Source organism: Athene cunicularia (assembly GCF_003259725.1).
Source record: "Athene cunicularia isolate RWA chromosome 8 unlocalized genomic scaffold, athCun1 chr8_part1, whole genome shotgun sequence".
Classification (NCBI taxonomy): Eukaryota; Metazoa; Chordata; class Aves; order Strigiformes; family Strigidae; genus Athene; species Athene cunicularia.
In genome coordinates this window covers 9382619-9401468 of record NW_020799109.1, presented here as the reverse complement: position 1 = coordinate 9401468, position 18850 = coordinate 9382619, and the positions used below count along the sequence as shown (strand labels likewise).

Genomic DNA, 18850 nt, shown 5'->3' with positions numbered 1-18850 from the left:
AGACTGCGGTTGCGGACTGCTGCATTGAGCTTCTCTGCAGAAGCCATCCATCCTTAGCCTAGGCCAAAGATGGATGCAGGACAGTGGTGAAAACCTCCACTCAGGGACATCTGCCTGTGGTCCACAAGCCCTTGGAGATCCCTGGCTTAATTCTACAGTTTGTAGTAGACTGAGAAAAGGTGTTCTATACATTATGACTACAGCCAGGGGTCTGCACTCTCAGTGGGAAATACTGAAAGGTCACAAGCTGAAAAAAAATAATTGAAGCCACCAAGCGGATTGAACCATGGAGAGTGTGATGAGGCTTCATTTAGGTAAATAGTCCCTCCAACCTGCTCAGCGTGGGGACCACTCGTGGGTGGCACTCAGGTGTTTTGGGAGCTGGAAAGCACTGATCCAAAAAGGCGATAGGCTTCTGGATGGCAGTACAAATGCTAAGCCATTCCACAAGAAACCCAGTCTTCTGCTGTGAACTTTTCTCATCACAGCTTCCTCTCTTCCTGGTGCAAATCTATAAACAGGAAAATCTCAAGTTAGAGTAAAAAGCTGCAATTAGAGTCTAGGAGTACAGAGGGAGGTCAAGGGAAGGAGAAGCTTAAGCAAATGGCACCACTGAGCCAGTATCTGGCTCTGCTGACTGAAGGTTTGTATCATTTTCAGACCTGTGGCTGAAGAGGACCCTTAGGAGCAAAAGGAGTTGGCAGATTGGTCAGGGCCAGGGATAGTTGGCAATGCATGACTGGTTGGGGCGGGGAGCATGGGGGTAAGGATTAAGACCATGGCTGGACCACATGGACTCTCCAGACTGGCTGCAAGTCCAAAGATCGAGATGGCAAGCAGCTCCGACTGTCTGGATGGTAATTCAGAAGATGGGCTCATTTTTAAACTATATTTTTAGAGAGGTCGCCTTCCATGTTGCAGCAGCAATTCCTTCCTGTGCCATGTTAGCTCAGTTCAAACCAGCTCAAGTGTTTATACCTCCCACTGTATTTTCTACAGTGGATATTTCTAAAACAGCTTCACTGGTGGAGTCCTTGCTAAATAGCATGTTAAACAGCAAATGATTTAGCACATAATTAAGAAGCAAACAATGATGCTGCGATCAGCAAGAAGTCTGCAATGTCAACTACAAGGCAGGATTTGGATAAGAGAAAGAGGAATATGCCAAGAAAAATGAGTAAATATCTGTGTGTCCATATCTTGGTGCAGAGAGGTAGCTTCTGCTCCATCCCCAACAGAGACAGTTCCAAGGTTATTTTAATTTCTAGCAGCAACAACAGTGGTTCAAAGGACACCAACTGTTTCTACTGTAGAAAACCACCAGGAGTGAACGCAGATGCTTCACCTGGGCTTTTCCACACACTCCAGGTAGTTTGTGCAGAAGGGCTGGCTTCCTGGCCTCCCCAGGGGCAGCGCTTGAGGACTAACAGCAGTGACAGAAATTACTGTTGCTGGTGTAGTCTCATGGCTTGCAACGCTGTTTTACAACTGTATGGATTTAGTAGCGAGGGAAGGGCGTTGTTAAAAGGGAAGAGCTCGGTTCTGCTTTCACTCAGGCTGACAGTGGTCCACTGACTCTGCAGAAACTAACATTGTCTTGACGAGGCTGTCAGGGCATTTTCTTGCCTGTCCCTTGCTGCCGGGAAGGGGAGGTGAAGCTGCTTGTGGTGTTAAGCCTTGCAACACTGGCAAAGCTGCTGTCCTTAGACCTGCAGAGCACTTTCGGGCTGTCCACGTACTCATCCTGTTCCACGTCCCAGCTGCGGTCCCACATGCCCCTGTCTGGCCCCAAGGCTGTGGGACTCACCACGAGCTGCCCTGGGCAGTGTGCAAATGAGCAGCTCTAAGAGTGAAACACCCCAAACCTTGCCCTCTGCCTTTTTACGCCCAGAAATCATGTCAATGTCCCTTAAGACCCCTGCTCCTACATTCCCTCTGCCCAAGCCCCACTCAAAACATGCCACGAGTTTAACCCAGTGGCTTCTCTTGCGTGACACAGACCAGAGGCTGAGGTTGCTCCAGACTTGTTATGCACCAGGGGCAGCAATTTCTCACTAATGAAAAGGTACATAGAGAGATTCTCCACAGGAATGGACGTGACAAAAACCACATCATTTTATGAGGAACCTTCCCCAGAGTATGGTTTCCTCCATTCCATGTTGGTCTTGGGCAAAAGAGAAGCAGCATGCACACTCTACAAACTGAATGTTCCCATTTTTCAGGGATTCCCTAGCTTTTAGTGCAAAGGAAAGAACCTATACATACAAGATTCTTGTGCTATGGATTTATAATAACATTTTATTAATATATTATGCTACAAAAATATTTTGACAAAATAATATTAGAAAGCATCTTTTTATTACACTCTTCAAAACAGTTCACGAAAGCAGGAGGCGGAACAGGAAAAAATATTTGAAATACATTTGAATTGAAAACTGACAAACATGCAATTTAAAACTCAGTGTGAGCATGAATCTGCAGGATGGTTAATCATTCCTGTAAAGCACTGACTACTTATTGGAAAGACCTCTCTGCCTTTAGCTAGATTAATGTGCCTCCTGAAAAGCTACGCACAGGACAGGTTGCATTTGGGTTGGAACAAAACATACGCACACAGCACCCATACGTGCACACATACATGCATGCATGTGTGTGCACACACACGCATATTCCCTATGATCTCAAAATCAGGCGATTATCTTTAAAACAAGCTTAAACTGAAAGTGAACTCTAGATCACTCCATGGAACATTGATCACTTCAGAGATATGACAAACCCATATACTTTTTTGGATATAATACAGAAATATGGTACTAAGCAAAGTTTGGAATGATAACATTTATGCTGAGATAATAACTTTGGCACTTTGGTTTCTCTAACATAAATATATGATGGGAAATTCCTCCCTAACAGTGGTATATGGTAATGGCTGGGTGATATCAGTTGGCTGATCAATGCACTAAACATAGATTAACTTCGCCCTCTTTCCATCTCGCTCTCTCTGCAATTGTATATTGAAGAACTTAGATAAATACACAGTTCTGTACCTTGGGTGTTCCTAAATTACAGCGGAGCTTGGAGGAATGGGAAGTTCAACGAAGCAGATTTTGACACCTGTATAAAGCATAGTTATCATAAATCACGTTCATCATTTATTGCCAGAAGAGGTATTGCATTATTCAACAGCCCAAGGGATTGCAGAGAAACTACATCAGTCATAAAATACAAAATACCTTCTGTCCCAGCTTACTAACTGGTTCTCCAAGTGGCAATGCATGTTAATATAGCATCCACAGTTAAACATAGGCAAGAAAAGCATTAAAACAATGAAACAGTGCAAGTTAGATCTGTTGCTGGTGGTATGGAATATTTATCCCACCAGGGCAAGAGCTTGGCAGATAATTAGCACTCATTTATAATGTTACAGTTACATATAATGTGAGTTGTACCGGTGTCAGTTGTAGCTGAGTTGAAAAGATGAAGCATATGAACATTCAGCTTTGGGCTCAGCCAAAATCATGTCCTTGGTTGCTAGACATTGCATGACTCTCTTGACTGTGTTTCACAGAGGTAAATAGTACCACTGGTGTTTGCTATTATATATAGCGGGCAGGGATATTTTTGTTAGATCTCTTGCTCTTGGAGTTTTGTGACTACATGGGAACCTGAGCTTTCATTCGGAAGAAGGAAACCCAGTCAGTTCCTACTTTTCTGAGAAACTCACGGAGAAAACTGAAGTCCCGTGAAGCTAAAACTGAAGTTCCATGAAGCTGGTAGTTAGTGTTACTTCAAGAGCATGTATCAAACTCGATTTTTAAATCTTTTAAAAAATTTTTTAAAACTTTTTTAAACTCATGGTGAATATAATCGTGACCCATTGCAATAGATGTGCATAGATCTGTGCTAACCAGTATTAGTGTATTTTAATTATTATAATACTGGGCTGCTGTCATTGATTATTAAATAATACATATTATAAATCACAGTGAGGGTCTCATTTTCCAGTATTGGTATGCTTACATGGCATGTATTGAAAAAAGTTACCCTAAATTGTCATTTATGGTAAGACACAGAATAAAATAAATGGTTAGAGAACTGTGCTGAAGACATTCATGTGGGGTTCCTGAGCTAGGATCTACAGGAAGCTACGTAATCTTTTATATATTGTAGGTCATGACTTCTCCCTTAACCAGAGAAAGCTCAGACGGCCGAGTGAGCTAGATGCTTTTAGGTGGCAGGAGTCAGGTGTGTGGACCCCAAAGCCAGGAGACACCTCGCTTCGACATCTGCGCTGCAATATGACAATCACGGAGCACCAGTGCAAGGGAAATTCGGTGAGGTCCAGTAACATTCATTGATTTAATGGAATTATGGACAAAGTGCCAAAAAAATGAGAATATGTTAAAACATACTTTGATATCCAAACTATTTACATACTGTGATATCCAAACACACCGTGATATCTGAGCTAATAAATATTGAATATTACTGTCCAGTAGAGGAGTGCCTCAGAAAAAACCCTTCATCAGTGATGAATGGAGTGACTATTCCAAGCAATATGATGACAGCTGTGAATGTGGAGATATCTGTGTGCTTCTAATGTTAAAAAAAGCCCCAGAGGCTTATGGAGAAAGCCACAGGTTGAGAAACTATAGAACTGCAATTGCTAGTCCTGGTCCTGTTGGTGGTTTTCCTTACAGTCTTGGACAACTTGTTTCTGTTTTCTGGTCTTTTCTCTCTCCCTTATCTTTATGTGGTCTTGTCTATTTATACCACAAGTTTTCCAACACCTGGAATTATTTCTGGGATGGTACCACAAAATCATTTCTGGATTTGATCAGATTACAAGAAATAAAATTCAATAGGTTTTGGTTCGTTGGCTGTTCACTTTTACTATGTAACTTATCATCACCCTTAAGATTTGCATACTTTATTTCCAGTTCCATTTTTGTAAATAAGACATTATAATTCAGTTCTGATGTCTGTCTTGAATACAGCAGGAGAACCAATCAATCTTTTAAAATGCATTAAGGTTGAATTTGAAGGTCTGTTGTTATATTCAAATGAAGGCATTTCTAGGCTAATAGCTCAAATAAAATCAAAATGAAAAGTTCTCAAAATATGTTTCCAATATCCAGGCCTGTGCAATAAATATTATGCAAGGTGAATGGCTTCTGTCCAAAACTAACATCTTTAATCTTCTGCTAGCCAAAACACACAATATAAAAGTATGCACGGGGCATGCTTGAAGCTCACATTTGGGCAAAGCTCAAAGTTTTCCAGTCAGCCTTATCAACTGTTGTGTTTGAAAAAAAATAGGGGTAGCTTATAGCACTGTCTGCTGTACCCACTTAAACTGACCACAAACCTACACAACCTCTGTCAGAAACAGAGCAAAGGCTGGCGGTCACGGTGCGCAGTGAGCCAAAAAGAAGTTATCTGTATTCTCCCTGGCCTTTGCAATGGGTGAGGCTGCATCATGGAAAAGCTCAGTATTTCATCATGGTTTCAAACAAAATTGCATGCCTTTTGCAGTTTATTTTCTAACATACTTTCCGGAATTAACTGGTATGATGACAAACAAACAGTGAATCCTCAACTCTCTCACTGCAGAGACTTGAAGATTGCATGGAATCAGTCCTGGAGACCAGGGTGTAAGACTGGTGGCAAACAGACATGACTCTTTTCAGTCAGACTTTTATCACTATTATTATAATATTATTATTACAATCATCATCATCATTATCTGATTTTTTTTTTTTTTTTAAAAAGCACCACTTTTTTTTGTAGAGAAAAGTTTGCATTGTATTTTTCTGGTTTTCGATTTCCATCACACATGTTTGATTTTTGGTCTGTAGATAACTTTTAGAAAGAAAAACACTATTTCAACCAAAATTAATTTTTCTGGTGGAAACTCTTGCATCCAAAGGGATTTTTTAATCACATTTTGTTGGGGAAAAATATCAACATGCCTTATTAGACATAATAGCTTTTAAGATGGACATAGTTTATTCCCATAGATGTCGTTCATCACATTCATGAAAAGTAGCTGCTTGGATAGGGGGAAAATTTTTCAGTGAGTATAAGGTGTCATAACTTTCCATCTAAGTCAACAGAGGTACCACAGTCTACAAACAGAGGAATGTTCTGTATGTGTCCGTGACACAGGTGTTAATTTGGTTCCTGTGGGCTTGAACAGATCTTGGACAATTCAGCATGGAGATATCAGCTCTAAGCATCATAACGGCAAGAGGAAGAGGAATTTGTAGATGTTTTTGCCATCCAGGTTGTCCATCTGCATTAATACAACTGGTACAAGGAAATTCTATAGATTTACAGAATATTCCATTTTTATACCCTATAGACAGACCAGGTTCTGTTCTCATTTACACTGGGAAAGGTTGCAGGCTTGTGTTTTATAAAATGAAGGAGAGAAGAAAACAATTCCAGTGGGATTATTCCAGACTTCAAAAGCAATTTTTTTTAATCAAGAAAAAGGTGTCTTAATTTGTGTTAGCTAATGAATTAATCCCAGGGCAAAGAGGGAATTTGGTAATTTCCAAAGAAGTTAGAAAGTTTAGTTAAAGACAACACGGGGACTTTGCGGGTCATCTTGACTCATGACTTACTAAGTCATATAAAAACAGCCGATATTTTAGGCTGTAGCAGCTAATGAATTAAGATTGCACCTATTTTTCTAATGGGCTTAGGCCACAGAAAGCAGGACCTGCTTATTCAGTGTAAGCTATGCTAATGAGATTTAGAAAAGTAAAATTAGGACGTTCAGCAGAAATGTACTTATTGGACACTTGCTGTAAAAAGTAATGGTTAAAGAAACAAAGAAGGCATTCATTTGGTGTCAGTTCAGACATTTGCACAGTTGTCAGTTAGAAAACAAATATAGAAAATATTAATTTATCTGTTTCACCATCACTACTGATTAATAGGGATGTTATTAACATATACAACAAGAAAAATAAGTTTACCAGTCGAATAAATACAATTTTCTTTTTCTTTTTTTTTTTCCTTTATATGAACACGTATATTTTACAAAACCCCATAGCACTATGGGAAATAAAGATCCTTCTACAAAAAGAAGATGTAAGTCAGTGTTACAATAAAGCTTTAGAATTTCAAAATGTATCTGGGCAAAGAGACAAAATCAGCTAGAAGGCACTACTGAGTCACTGAGAAGGTCCAGCTTGTAAGTGTTGTTGTCATAACCTCCAATTCATTCATAAATTATCTCTCTTCTCTATTCCAAGGGATTGCACGTAATACTAATGTGGTCAGGAAGGCTGCAGTAGATTCAGGAGAAAAGAAGCTATGGCCACGCAGAGAGGAGAAGTTACTGATGGCCATAAAAGGCTGGCTGAAGCTGAGCTTGTAGGCTGAGGCTGGGATGGGCGATCTGAACGCGGTCTCTGATCCAGCCGGTTTGAAATCCAAATGGGAGGTTTGACTGTGATGTAGCCGTTGGTTATCCTGATAAAGGAAGGCAACGTGGTGGTGCTAGAAGAAAACATGAGAGAAAGAAGTTAAACACAACCCTTATCTCTACTCTGTGAGCTGTCATTCTGCGTGTAGTAGTAACAACAGCAGTGACAAGCACTGTTATCGCTTGCATGCATTGGACATACGGGGAGACCCCAGGGGCTGATAAATGCGATGATCTGGAAACAGCTCTGATTCAGGAGGTCCCTCAGCTTCTGGCTGCTGGGAGAATATAGCCAAAGGAGGAATGACTCCTGATATATCTAACTTATTGCATACATTTTTTTAGGCATCCGTTACTGGCCAGCATCAGAGACTGCGATAGATGTATCTTTGTGCTGGCCCAGGACGACCCCATTCTTACGTTCTCAGGTACCTTCTTGCCACCAAAGGACTCAAAATCTGTCACGTCTCAGAGACATATCTTACTTACCATGGACTGGATACTATGTCCAGGAAGGTCCACAAAACATGTCCTTCCCCTGTTTCACAAGCCATGAAGGCCTTCTCAGGATCCCCTTACACAATTGATAACCTTGAGCAGAGAAGACCAAGCAGCTTTTTTTTTTCTTTGCCTGGTTTTAAGCCATTTTGGATCAAATCACAGTGCCAAAACCAGACTTGGTGTGAAGTTTCCTTGTCTGTGGATTATGCCTCAGTAGCCTTACTGATTGTAGCTTGAGTTAGTACTGATTTGAATTTGCAGGTTGGAGTTCATCATGATTCCCATGACACTGAAGGTCAAAAAGGTCCATTTACAATTGACCTGGAAGTTTTAAGTTGCAGTCTCCATTTCATAAAATGCTTCCATTGCATCCATTATTGGATGATCCATAATCCACCAGTTGTCACAGAGCAGCACAACTGAGAATGCAAACTGTGCAAAGTGGATTCTGGACTTAAAACTAGCATTCTCCTGGGAAGTGAGGAGAAAAAAGACGAGCTCCCCTGAAAATAAGATGTGACACTAATACCTGCAGATTCTCTGTGTTGCTGTCTAAATCTTCCATAAAGGGGATTTGTAGACACTGAAAATGGCCATCAAATAATTTTTTATGGGATAAGAAGCTATGCAGTCCTATGAATATTTAGCTACAGTATCTGAGACCCTGACCTTGGAAGAAAAAGGCTGTGTCTTGCATAATATCAGATAAAAGGAACAATACTTTGCTCCAGACTCATGCATAGAAATAGAATTTAGTAGCACTAAAAGCTTTTGTCTTTTTCTGTCTAAGCAATACTAAGATATCTTTTGGCTCAGATACTTCATAATTGTTGAGTCAATCACAAACTGTGAGAAGATCAGAGGGCACTGATAAACGCACATGTGGGTCAACATCAAATCCAATAGACAATCACTGCACATTACACTTCACCCCAGGTTTTGGGATAATTAATTTCCTTTCTTCCCTCATCCTTTATACTGTCACCACATCTTCTGGGTGGGATAGTTGTTCTTGTCGCTAGAAGTGATCTTAACTAATGTGCAATGAATTAGAGTAAAAAGAAAAGGCAGTCTTGAATTAAAGACATGGGAATTGCTTCATGGGAGTGGATAATCCATCTAACCAGTATTAGGACTTTGACAGTGAGAACGGGGCTTGTTCCAGAGGAACAAACTGCTGTAAATAGAGAATTCTGAAATCAAGCCTTACCAGAGAAAGCTCTTATCTAAATTCCCATGGTGAGCAGTCGGTTTATGTCTTGAATTGATGATACAAGACACATAGCTTCAGAGCTTCTGCTATGTTGCATCAAAACCACTGCAGTCACTAAATACAAAAAGTTGATCTGGGATAAGCCTAATGCCGCTGTTTCAAATTTGTCCAGCTCTTTTGAGCGGTTAATTTAGTGCTGGCAAGAATGATAGCAGATTAGGCGCTGTGTATCCCAGCTCCTGTAACATGCGTAACATCAAGTATGAACAGCATTCCCACAGTGAATACAAAGCATCATTAAAGCATACTTCTGACAAAACTAGGTACTACACGCTCTGAGTAAGTCAACAGAAATGCAGTCATGCTCCAACTTCTGCTCCAGATCTCATTTATCCTGTTGAGTGATGCTGTAGTGCACAGATCTGGCAACATGGACAGTAGGATCACAATTTTGTTTTTTTTCCTCTGTACCAGTTTTCCCTAAGGTAAGTATGTGTAGGTGCTTGTACTCATCTTTTGGTTACTGTTTGTCACTTTACAGAACTACACAATTTAGCCCTAAATTAAATTTTAAACTGCAAGGAGGGTCTGGTTTTCAATTTCAATTAAAAAAAAAAAACAAAACATCGCCAAAATGCATTCAGACTTGCAGTTTGGGTGTATCCTGCTCCTGACACATTCTATAGGATTGATCCTCCAGTGAGATTAAACCTTTAGTTCCTTGCGCAAACTGTCTTTCTGTACCTCAGGGATGTATTGTGTGAGATGTCTGATGTGGGACACAGGCTGGCCAGGGAACCCATAAAGGAATCACGAGTCCTTTCATCAGCCAACTATATCTAAGAGATTTCTAAAGCAGTCTTAAATCAATATGTTTCTGCATGATGTTTTCATTTTCTAGTCATCTGCCAGAAATGTTTTGTTGGTTTTCTGTTGATTTTTTTTTTTCTCCCTTGAAAACAGGTATTTGTTTGGGAAAAAAAAATCCATACAGTTTACTTAAAAGTCCCAGCATTTCCTGTCAAAAGATCTGCAAATTTTTGACCACTCTCTCCTCAGTCAGTGAAGTAATTTTCTGTTTTCAAGACATTAGGTTTCTATAAAGGCTTCCTTGTTAAGATTCTATTATGTAGGGTTGTTTATTTAAAAAAAAAATCCTTAAGTGCTTTACAAGAGACAAACAGTGCATTTCCATTAATGTGTACAACGCATGGTAATAGCAAATGAATCACAATTTATCCATATAAGACATTTTCTTAAATTTTCCAGTGGACTGCCAAGGTGGTTTAGAGATATTTAAAGAGAATGATCCCTTTTACCAAATGCTGCAAAATTCCTTGTGAAACCTCTGGTCCAAGTTTGTAACTAGGCTGTTTCTATAGGGAGTGGGGAGAGAAATCTCTCCAGGAGGTAGTCCACATCATTCTATTGCAGATCTCTAGGGGGTACTTACTCTTCCTCGGGATCTTTCTCTTCCTAGGGGTTACAGAAGGGCCCTAGACATCAGGTTAGATTACAACCTGTCTTAAGAGGTGGCCCTGGTGTCAGGAGATGACTTCTCCAAACTCCCTCTGAGTTTGCACATGCACATAGGATCTCGCTGACCCCTGGACCTTCCCTAAGGATGCAAGCAACAGCAGAGCCCCTGAACTCAACTGGAAACCTTCCATTGTCCTCAGAGAGGTTTTGATAATTCCTGAAATGAGCATAGAGACTAATAAAATTGAATCACAGATCTGAGGGATAATAATCTAAATTATTATCACACCTTCTCTTGTCAGCCCAGGATATTCTGTATTTCAGTCTTTGTGTCTGAGAAAAGTATCTTTAATGAAACATTCCACGTGATTTGTGGTGAACAGGCAACCACTGGCTCCACTGTTCATACCTCTCTTTTTTTTTTTTGCTTCTGTGTATGAGATTGTTTTAAAAATTTGGAAGACTCCAGGTATCTTTTAGCCAAATGACCCGCGGTATCATATTCATGAGCTTGTACTTTTGATCTGATAATAAGGCAGTTTTTCAAATCAGTGTATTAGTCATACATGGTCTTACCATCATTAGAACATGTAAGACTTTTCCCCCCAGATAGGGCCTCAGGCACAGGCTTTGTGAACAGACCCTACTGACTGCAATTACATGATTCAAGTCCTCTAGGCTGGGGCCATGGTGAAGCACCTTGATGATTTGGGAACATTTTAAAACTGAAAAATAAAACAAACACACGTGCAGTCCTTTGGGGGAATTTCTGTTCTGGTTTAGCTTGCAAGGACCTCACAAACTCATTTTTAGCGTGACTTGGTTTATCCATATAAGCAGGGCTCGTCTAACCACTAGTGACAGAATCATAGGAGATAGGACCAGGAGGGACTTTCTGGCCCATCTGTCCCAAAGACAGGAACAAGATCTAACCCCCCTCCTGACATTTACGTCTAACCCAGTCTGAAAAAGCCCTACAATGACAGCAATTCCAGACCCTCTGCTGACATCTACTCCAGCGTTTCATCATTCCTGACATCCAGAATTACTGCATAATGTTTCACCAAATCTCTCTTATTACAGTGCAAGTTTGTGACTTCTCCTGTCCCCATGGACAGGTTTATTCCTTTCCTCTTCTCAACAGCCTTTCAAGTGTTTTGAAGACTTAACCATGTTTCACCTCAGACTTCTCTCTTTTCAACAGACCATTCCCTCCACCTTTCTCTGCAAGTCCTCAGTCCTTTCCCTCCAATCTTTTCTTTTGCTCTTCCCTGGATCTGTCTACCTGACCAGTTCTTCTCTGGAATGAGTTGCCTAAAACTGGAAACCTTAGGTCTAGCTGAGATATTGCCAGCCCTATGCTTTGTGCAGTAGGTATCACTGCTTCTTTATTTGCAAAGCAGAAGAAAGCACATGAAAAATATGTAATCTCCAGGAAGATGGTCTTTTCGTTACTTTTTGCCCCCAAAGTCCAAACCACCTTTATGGTCTCAGTAACTGTTTTGAAGCTCACGGAAAACTGATGGTGCTCTGATGGGGGTGAGGACCAACCAAATCCTGGTGATACTTCTCTGCATTTTTAGTCTGCTGCCATGCCTCAGTCCCAACACAGTTTCTGTTCAGGGTGGAGGAAGTGACCCTCTTAAGCATAACTTACAAAGTGTTTGGGGATTTTTCTGGATCAAAGGAGCTATATAAACAAATGACAACTATTTTTAATAAATGTAAACAAATGTGGACTCAGACAGCCTTTCTTACAATAGCATCTGATGAAAGAAGCTTATCAAGACAACGTGCCAACTTAGATTGAACCCTGAAAAAATGCACGGTTCAGTTGAAAACCTAAAGAGCTAGTAAACTGAAAGAAAATTTTTGAGTAAATACAATAATGGCTGTTTTGCATTTGTGATTTGATGTTAACCTTATGATGGTTAGAATTTTTTAAAGTGATATTAAGCATATGCTTCCTGTTTCTTTTCAAACAAATTTTGCCCTATTTTTTTAGTTTTCATTTAATGAACAGATGTGAAAAGAGTTGATCACATTATTTTTCTGGTGATCAGAAATAATGTTCTGCTAGTGAAGACAATTATTCTTGGAACTAACCAGACCTATTTATGTCACCAAAATTTATTAATCAACATTTGAAAAACACATCTGCTTAAAGCGCTGGGACCAACACGCTGCAGTATGTAAATAAGTTGGCTGGCAAGAACTCTGACCATACGTTTGAAAGAATAGGTGCTCAACCAAGAGGAAAAAAAGCATATGTTGGGGTGGGGTGGGTGCGTTTGCAGGGATCACACTAGAAATAAGTCACAGGGATTTAACTGTGAAAACCACTACAGTAACCTCTTAAATGGAATGTGAAGTCTCCATGTCCTGAAATTTTAATATTATTATTTGATGTGTTTCTGGAATAGATTCTATAGGCCAGAAGAGGCTCCATTTCCCTCCATCTCTCTCTTCATCACTGCCTGCCTTATGGACACTGTTCTTGCAGCCTGAGAAATAAATCCTGCAGGATGCTGAGTCTCCTGGTCCCAGACTAGCAGGATGCTAAACACTGCAAGCATACGAGTGCTTCCAGCAAGGCTAGTATTCACATACCTACAACTCAGCATGTCCTGAAGTCCTTTGTGGGATCAAGGCCAAGAGGCTCATGCTTTTGCTAGGTTCAGTTCATTAAAAAAAAATAACCCAACCTGGATCTGATTAAGGAATCTAGTTTTGGTCCAGAGGAGGCCACTACTTATTTGTAGTAGTGTAGTAAACTGCCTTTGCATGTCTGAATGAGTAAGCAATATCACACACTGGTTTGTGGCCAACAGAGAAGACAGGGGACGAGCCAAAGAGCCTTATCTCTACTATTTCCCTTTACCCCAGGGTTACTGAGAGCCCAGATCTTTGGCCATTTTCCACACTGTAAGCATCCACCCTCTCTGCAAGCAGCACAGCCGTAGTTGTGGGGAGGCAGCTGCAGCCACGCCATCAATAGAGGGGTCAGGTAACAACATCGGGAGTATTTCAACAACCCGTCACTGTCAATCTGAGCTTCCTCCTCTGACGAGACTCAGATGGAAACCATCTTTCCACCTGAGAGGAATGTCAAGCTCTGATCCAGCCTTATTTCAGTAGTCTGGCTCCTCTAGAGACTGACAGCAAGCAATACCCCCCCTTGAAGTGGGCACCCATGAGACTCCGACCCCTGTGCATGGCCACTGACAGAGGGCTATTCTCCCAGCCCTGGTCTTTGTTAGGACCATGTCTGCCATGGATTATCTGTAGGAGAAAGAGGAGAATATCAAGGGAAAAGAGGGAAAGGGAAGCACAAGTTCCACCAGACACTGGGTCTGAAAGGACAGAAAGCTGTGAACAAGCATGCCAGGACCCTGAGCCACATTGTCACCATGTGCTGGAGCGCAGGAAGGGTGGTGATGGGCAGCAGGACACTGCACACAAGGATGGGATGCTTAGTGGGGCGAAGAGAAGTAATGTAGGCACCTTCACCTCCTGAATGTGCAGGACCCAAGCTGTCAGCAGCACCTGCAAAAGGTGCCATCAAGGAGAATCACAGGCAGTCCTTCAGATGCCCTGGCCTTTAACAGGATTTAAAGGGTGGGATTAACTGTAGGTATGTCAGATGTAAGCTTGTAGCTGGAGCTATTCAGCTGTGTTCCTGCTACAGTTTGTGGGGAACAAGATGTCTTCAGAGTACAATCCTTCCCCCAATAGGCATGTCTCTAAGGTAGGAGAGATGAGCTTCTTCTGAAGATCTCTATCTCTGGAATTCAGGTCTCCTGAACCCCAGCCAAGTTCTTTGTCCCAGTAAGGGCTTTTACTGGTAAGGATGGGTTCCTAAACTGGGATGGGGCCAAAGGGTGAGGAAGAGAAAAAATGCTGATTCTGCAGCACAGAAAGCAGCAGCTGGTGGGGACGCAGCTCACCTCTGTGGTCCCATAGCGGCTCCCCTACATGGGCATGGCAGGGCTGCAGCCTGCTGTCCCCTCTTTGGGGTCTTGGCTCTGAGGTTTTGACATGAAGGACAAGGTGGCTTACTTGGATCAGGGGCTCCAGGGAGGCCATGATGGTGTAAGCAAGGAGCAGCTCAATGTTGAAATGCAGCTCAAATGCTCTGGTGAGTTGTTGGCCCCCTCTCTGGATGGGCCATGGGCTAGAAGGCAGGACATTTGTTTTTTATCCCTGTGTCACTCACTGAGGAACCATCAAAATCTTGTTAAATTACTTCTATTACTCGCCTGACTCCTGATCTGAGTCAAGCCCTTGAAGCATTAGTGTGATGTCACCAGCATTAACCCAACGTGAAGCGTTTTGCAGGCTCTCACTGTGATCTGCATGTCCTGATTGCCCAGGCCACCTACAAAATACCTCTTCAATGACAAATTCAGCCCCGGAGTGACACTGGTCTGCAGCAAGTCTGAGCATCCTAAAGTCACCGGTGTGTCACTTTAGGTTGTTGAGGCAAAGTGTATCATCTGCTGTGGGGACAGGGATGGGACAGGAAGGGACTGGGGCCATGGGGATGCTGCATGACAGACGGGAAAGAGGAGGAGAGGAGCTTGCTGTCACAGCAGTGCAGCCTGAGGGTGCCCTGGGCATGGGGACACAATGATGAAAAGGTGGACATGAAGACACATCTAGCAGGGTGGGAAGGAGCAGGTGAGGCACACCAATTCCAGCACAACCCAAGGGCCCTTTTCTGAAGTGAACTTTCAGCACGTGGGAAAGTTTCCTGCACCTCAAGATCAGGTTTAGCTTCCCTCCATCCCAGGAGGAGACTGCGTATGGCCCTTTTCAACCTCCTGCCCTGAAGTCCTTCAAGAAAACCCTGCAAATACAAATCCTGCACCCACACATGTGGCAGCGGCAGAATCAGGCCAGCCGCTTCTTTCCAGACAACTGCAAAATGGTGTAAAAACACAGAATGTTGTAAAAATCAATAACCTTTGAAGCACACCCTCTGAGTAATTACCCCATTCCCATCTAATGACTTAAAGATGTTATATTGCTCTCTGATTTGGCAACAACAAAGATTTCGACCTTATTAAAACCAGCCCATCAGGAAACTACATGTCATCCTTTAAAAAAAGAAAAAAAAAAAAAAAAAAAGAAAAAAGTGGGGAAAAAAAAGAAATTAAATTCTTTAAAATCCCTGTGAACAATAATTCAAGATACTGTAGCTGAAGACCCATGATTTGTTGTAGACTGTCTGGGTGGTCCCGAGGCAGGAGATGACAACATTAGCTCTTTCCTTTGCCCTTCTAAGAAATGCTTTGATGATTCTCTAATATCCTAAGTATATCCCCACGTGGCTCTGCACTGGGACGAGGCAATCACAGAGCCGGGATAATGCATCCCAGTTTTACCCAGGGCCTGGCTCTTGCTAAGAGGGGACAGCTCAGAGCCCTTTGTTTTACCAGTTCTGCACTGACATCTGAGCCAGGATGTGTTCATGATAGTCTAAATAGTGATGTGGGCTCAAAAACATCCACAAACTCACCCCCACCTACTGCACACATCTGGCTGTGTACCTGATTTGTATGCATAATTAAGGCACTCATCATCATGGCTCAAATAACCAAGTACTTGTTTCACTGGTCCTTGGACAGATGATGATTGCAGTTTTTACAGCCAAAGCAAGCAAGAAAATCAAGGGTGCACAAGCAGATGGGCTTAGTATTATAAAAATCTTCCTAGTGATGCAATCTGTGAAGATTTTGGGGCACCCTGCGGATACACAACATGTAAAGAGTTAATCTGATGGTGCTGCAATCAGGTGGTTTTGATCCAAATCCCAAGCATGAGCAGAACATCTAACTTTTATCTGTATTTTGCAAATTGCCTGCTCTCACCAACACAGCCCCACAAGCAAAACAATTTGTGTTGTTGGGGTGGTCAAAATCATAATCCGTGTTTTATGTCTTGGGTTCAACCTTTCAATTAATTAGAACCAGAGTGACTTGGTCTGCCCTCTCCTATGTGCACTCAAGTGTTTGTTTGGCATTGTGTGGGCCCTATGGCTCAAATATTTTTTGCAGATGCACAGAATTAACCATGCATGTTTAGATGTGCTTGGGGAACACAGACATTCATAGAGATGTATATATTTGACCCTGTCTCCTTCTTGTTAAACACTGTAAAAGATATCGACTTTCCCCTCCAGATTTTAAAATGATTTAGAATAGGCAGTAGTGGGGAAATACCTAAAACATCCTGTCAAATTAAGTATTTTCTCCAAGACTGTTCTCTAAGACACACAATTACTTCAGCTAAGAAGATGCCTGTGCAATATATTAAGGAACAGAACGAACAACCAAAATATAAACTGGCTTAAATGGATGTCCTACATACTGCATTTTTTCCATTTGATTTTAATTTTCTTTTTCCTTCTCCCTGTTCTTTTTCCATCTCCACATAACAGTTTTTCTCTCCACTTAGTCTGTATCACATTTTTCTCTCTAATTCACTAGGCTCACTTTCCTGCTCACTGCTTGTATTTTTCCAGAATCTCTCTTAGTAAGAATAATTAAGGTTGGGTCAGATCTTTGAACCTGTTATTTGGAGCAGTATTGAATTCAAGCTTGTTCCACTGAACAAAAGCACTAGCTTCTTTTTCTTTCCAACAGACTCACTCTCAAAATAAGAAAAAAGGTTCATAGGGCATATCTACCAGGCAGAAATGCCAAGGACATTAAACTGCTGCATTGCCTACAAGGTTGGGGTTCCTCCTGCTGCTTGCAAAGCAACTACGGTGATACCAGCCCCAGCATAAACACCTTCTCCCCTAGCATTTCCAAACCTCTGAAAGCCTGGAGAAGCCATCGGTGGCTCATAAAAAGCTGCTTGCTGGCCTGCAGGCCTGGAAAGGCTGCAAAAGCTTTCCCTGCCGGGTGTCATAACTTGGACCCTGAAGCGTCTCTGCAGAACTGAGCTTTTGTGATCATGGTCTGCACCACGTCTCTCCATGGTACTGCTACGTGAGGCATCCCTGACACCTAGCAGCTCACAGTCTTGGCTCCCTTGCTTACCAGCATCGTGGGCTCAGGCCCCAGGTATAAAGCTTACTTTGTTCAGTTAAGTTATTCAGGAATTGTAAAGAAGAGATCTGAGTGAAATCAGAAGTTGGCCTGGCATTTTCATAATTGCAGGAACCTGGCTTTTATAGCATTAAAACCATATGAATTTAAATAAATTCTACTTCTCCTTCACCCCAGTAAGCAACCGGACTTAGACCACAGCTGCCCTTCGGGGTCCTGCTGGGTTTTCAGCACGCACTGCAGCCTGTGCTGCCGGCAGTGTCAGGGAATCAAATTTCCTCCCATTTCACTCTACAATGAATCTGACATCTTAGATAAACCCACTACCACAGTATAACTGTGGTTACACCCCTCTTATAAACCAACTGCCCACCACAACCATAATGTCATCTTCCTCCCTGTCATACTTTTCGTCACTTAATATCAGAGGGCATGAAACTCATTAGTCAGAGGGGCATAGCAGGATCAGAAATCAAACCCATATCCCTGACCCTTTTCCTTTGGGCTAGCATTGACAGTGTTGTTTGTTTGCGTTCCCACTGAATTTTAAAGACATTTCTTTTTCTTTACGGTAACTCAAGTGCCTTCACTGGAAGATGAAGTTTTTTACACTTTATGGATTTTATGTAGCTCTGCTAAGTCTGGAACTTTACCTTGAGGAACAGCAGATTTTCAGTCTTTCAGGGCTTAGATACGGCTAGATATGAAGATCATTCAATTATATAAGAAGTCCGAATTAGGGTTGCAGTGTTTGAGAAAAAGTTTTGTTCTGGCTTTCAGATGGTAAGTGATCTCTTCAGTACATCTGCGTAACCCTGGGGCAGAGACACAGACAGCCAGTGTCCTTTCAGAGGTCCCATCTTCAACCCAAACCCAGCATTTGAGACGACCTTTCTCCCTGATGGGTGCAGTGCAAGAAGCAGCCATAGCACGGATGGATCTCTGCTCCTTCCATAGCCTGAGTAGTGGGGAAACATCTTGCTCCTGACCCCAACAGCTCCAAACCTCATGTGCACAGGGGTCCAACCTCCCTGCAGGGTCAGTGCTGGCTGTATCAGTCCAGGGAGCAATTCAGTTCGCTCTGAAGAAGATGGAAACGGCCACATTTTGTCAGCTGAGTCGTCTGAGTGTGGAGCTGGCAACCACCCCACTCGATAGGGA

At 42.1% G+C, this 18850-nt stretch overlaps 1 protein-coding gene across 1 annotated transcript in view; it reads right to left on the bottom strand.

Moving 5' to 3' along the window:
• Positions 1–5830: 5830 nt before the first annotated feature.
• The window catches only part of TRABD2B (TraB domain containing 2B), a 290728-nt gene continuing 277708 nt past the window's right edge, over positions 5831–18850 (bottom strand). The window contains exon 7 of the mRNA XM_026853884.1: positions 5831–7512. Coding sequence (XP_026709685.1) covers positions 7290–7512 — 223 coding nt within the window. The 3' untranslated portion in view covers positions 5831–7289. The remainder of the gene's footprint in view (positions 7513–18850) is intronic.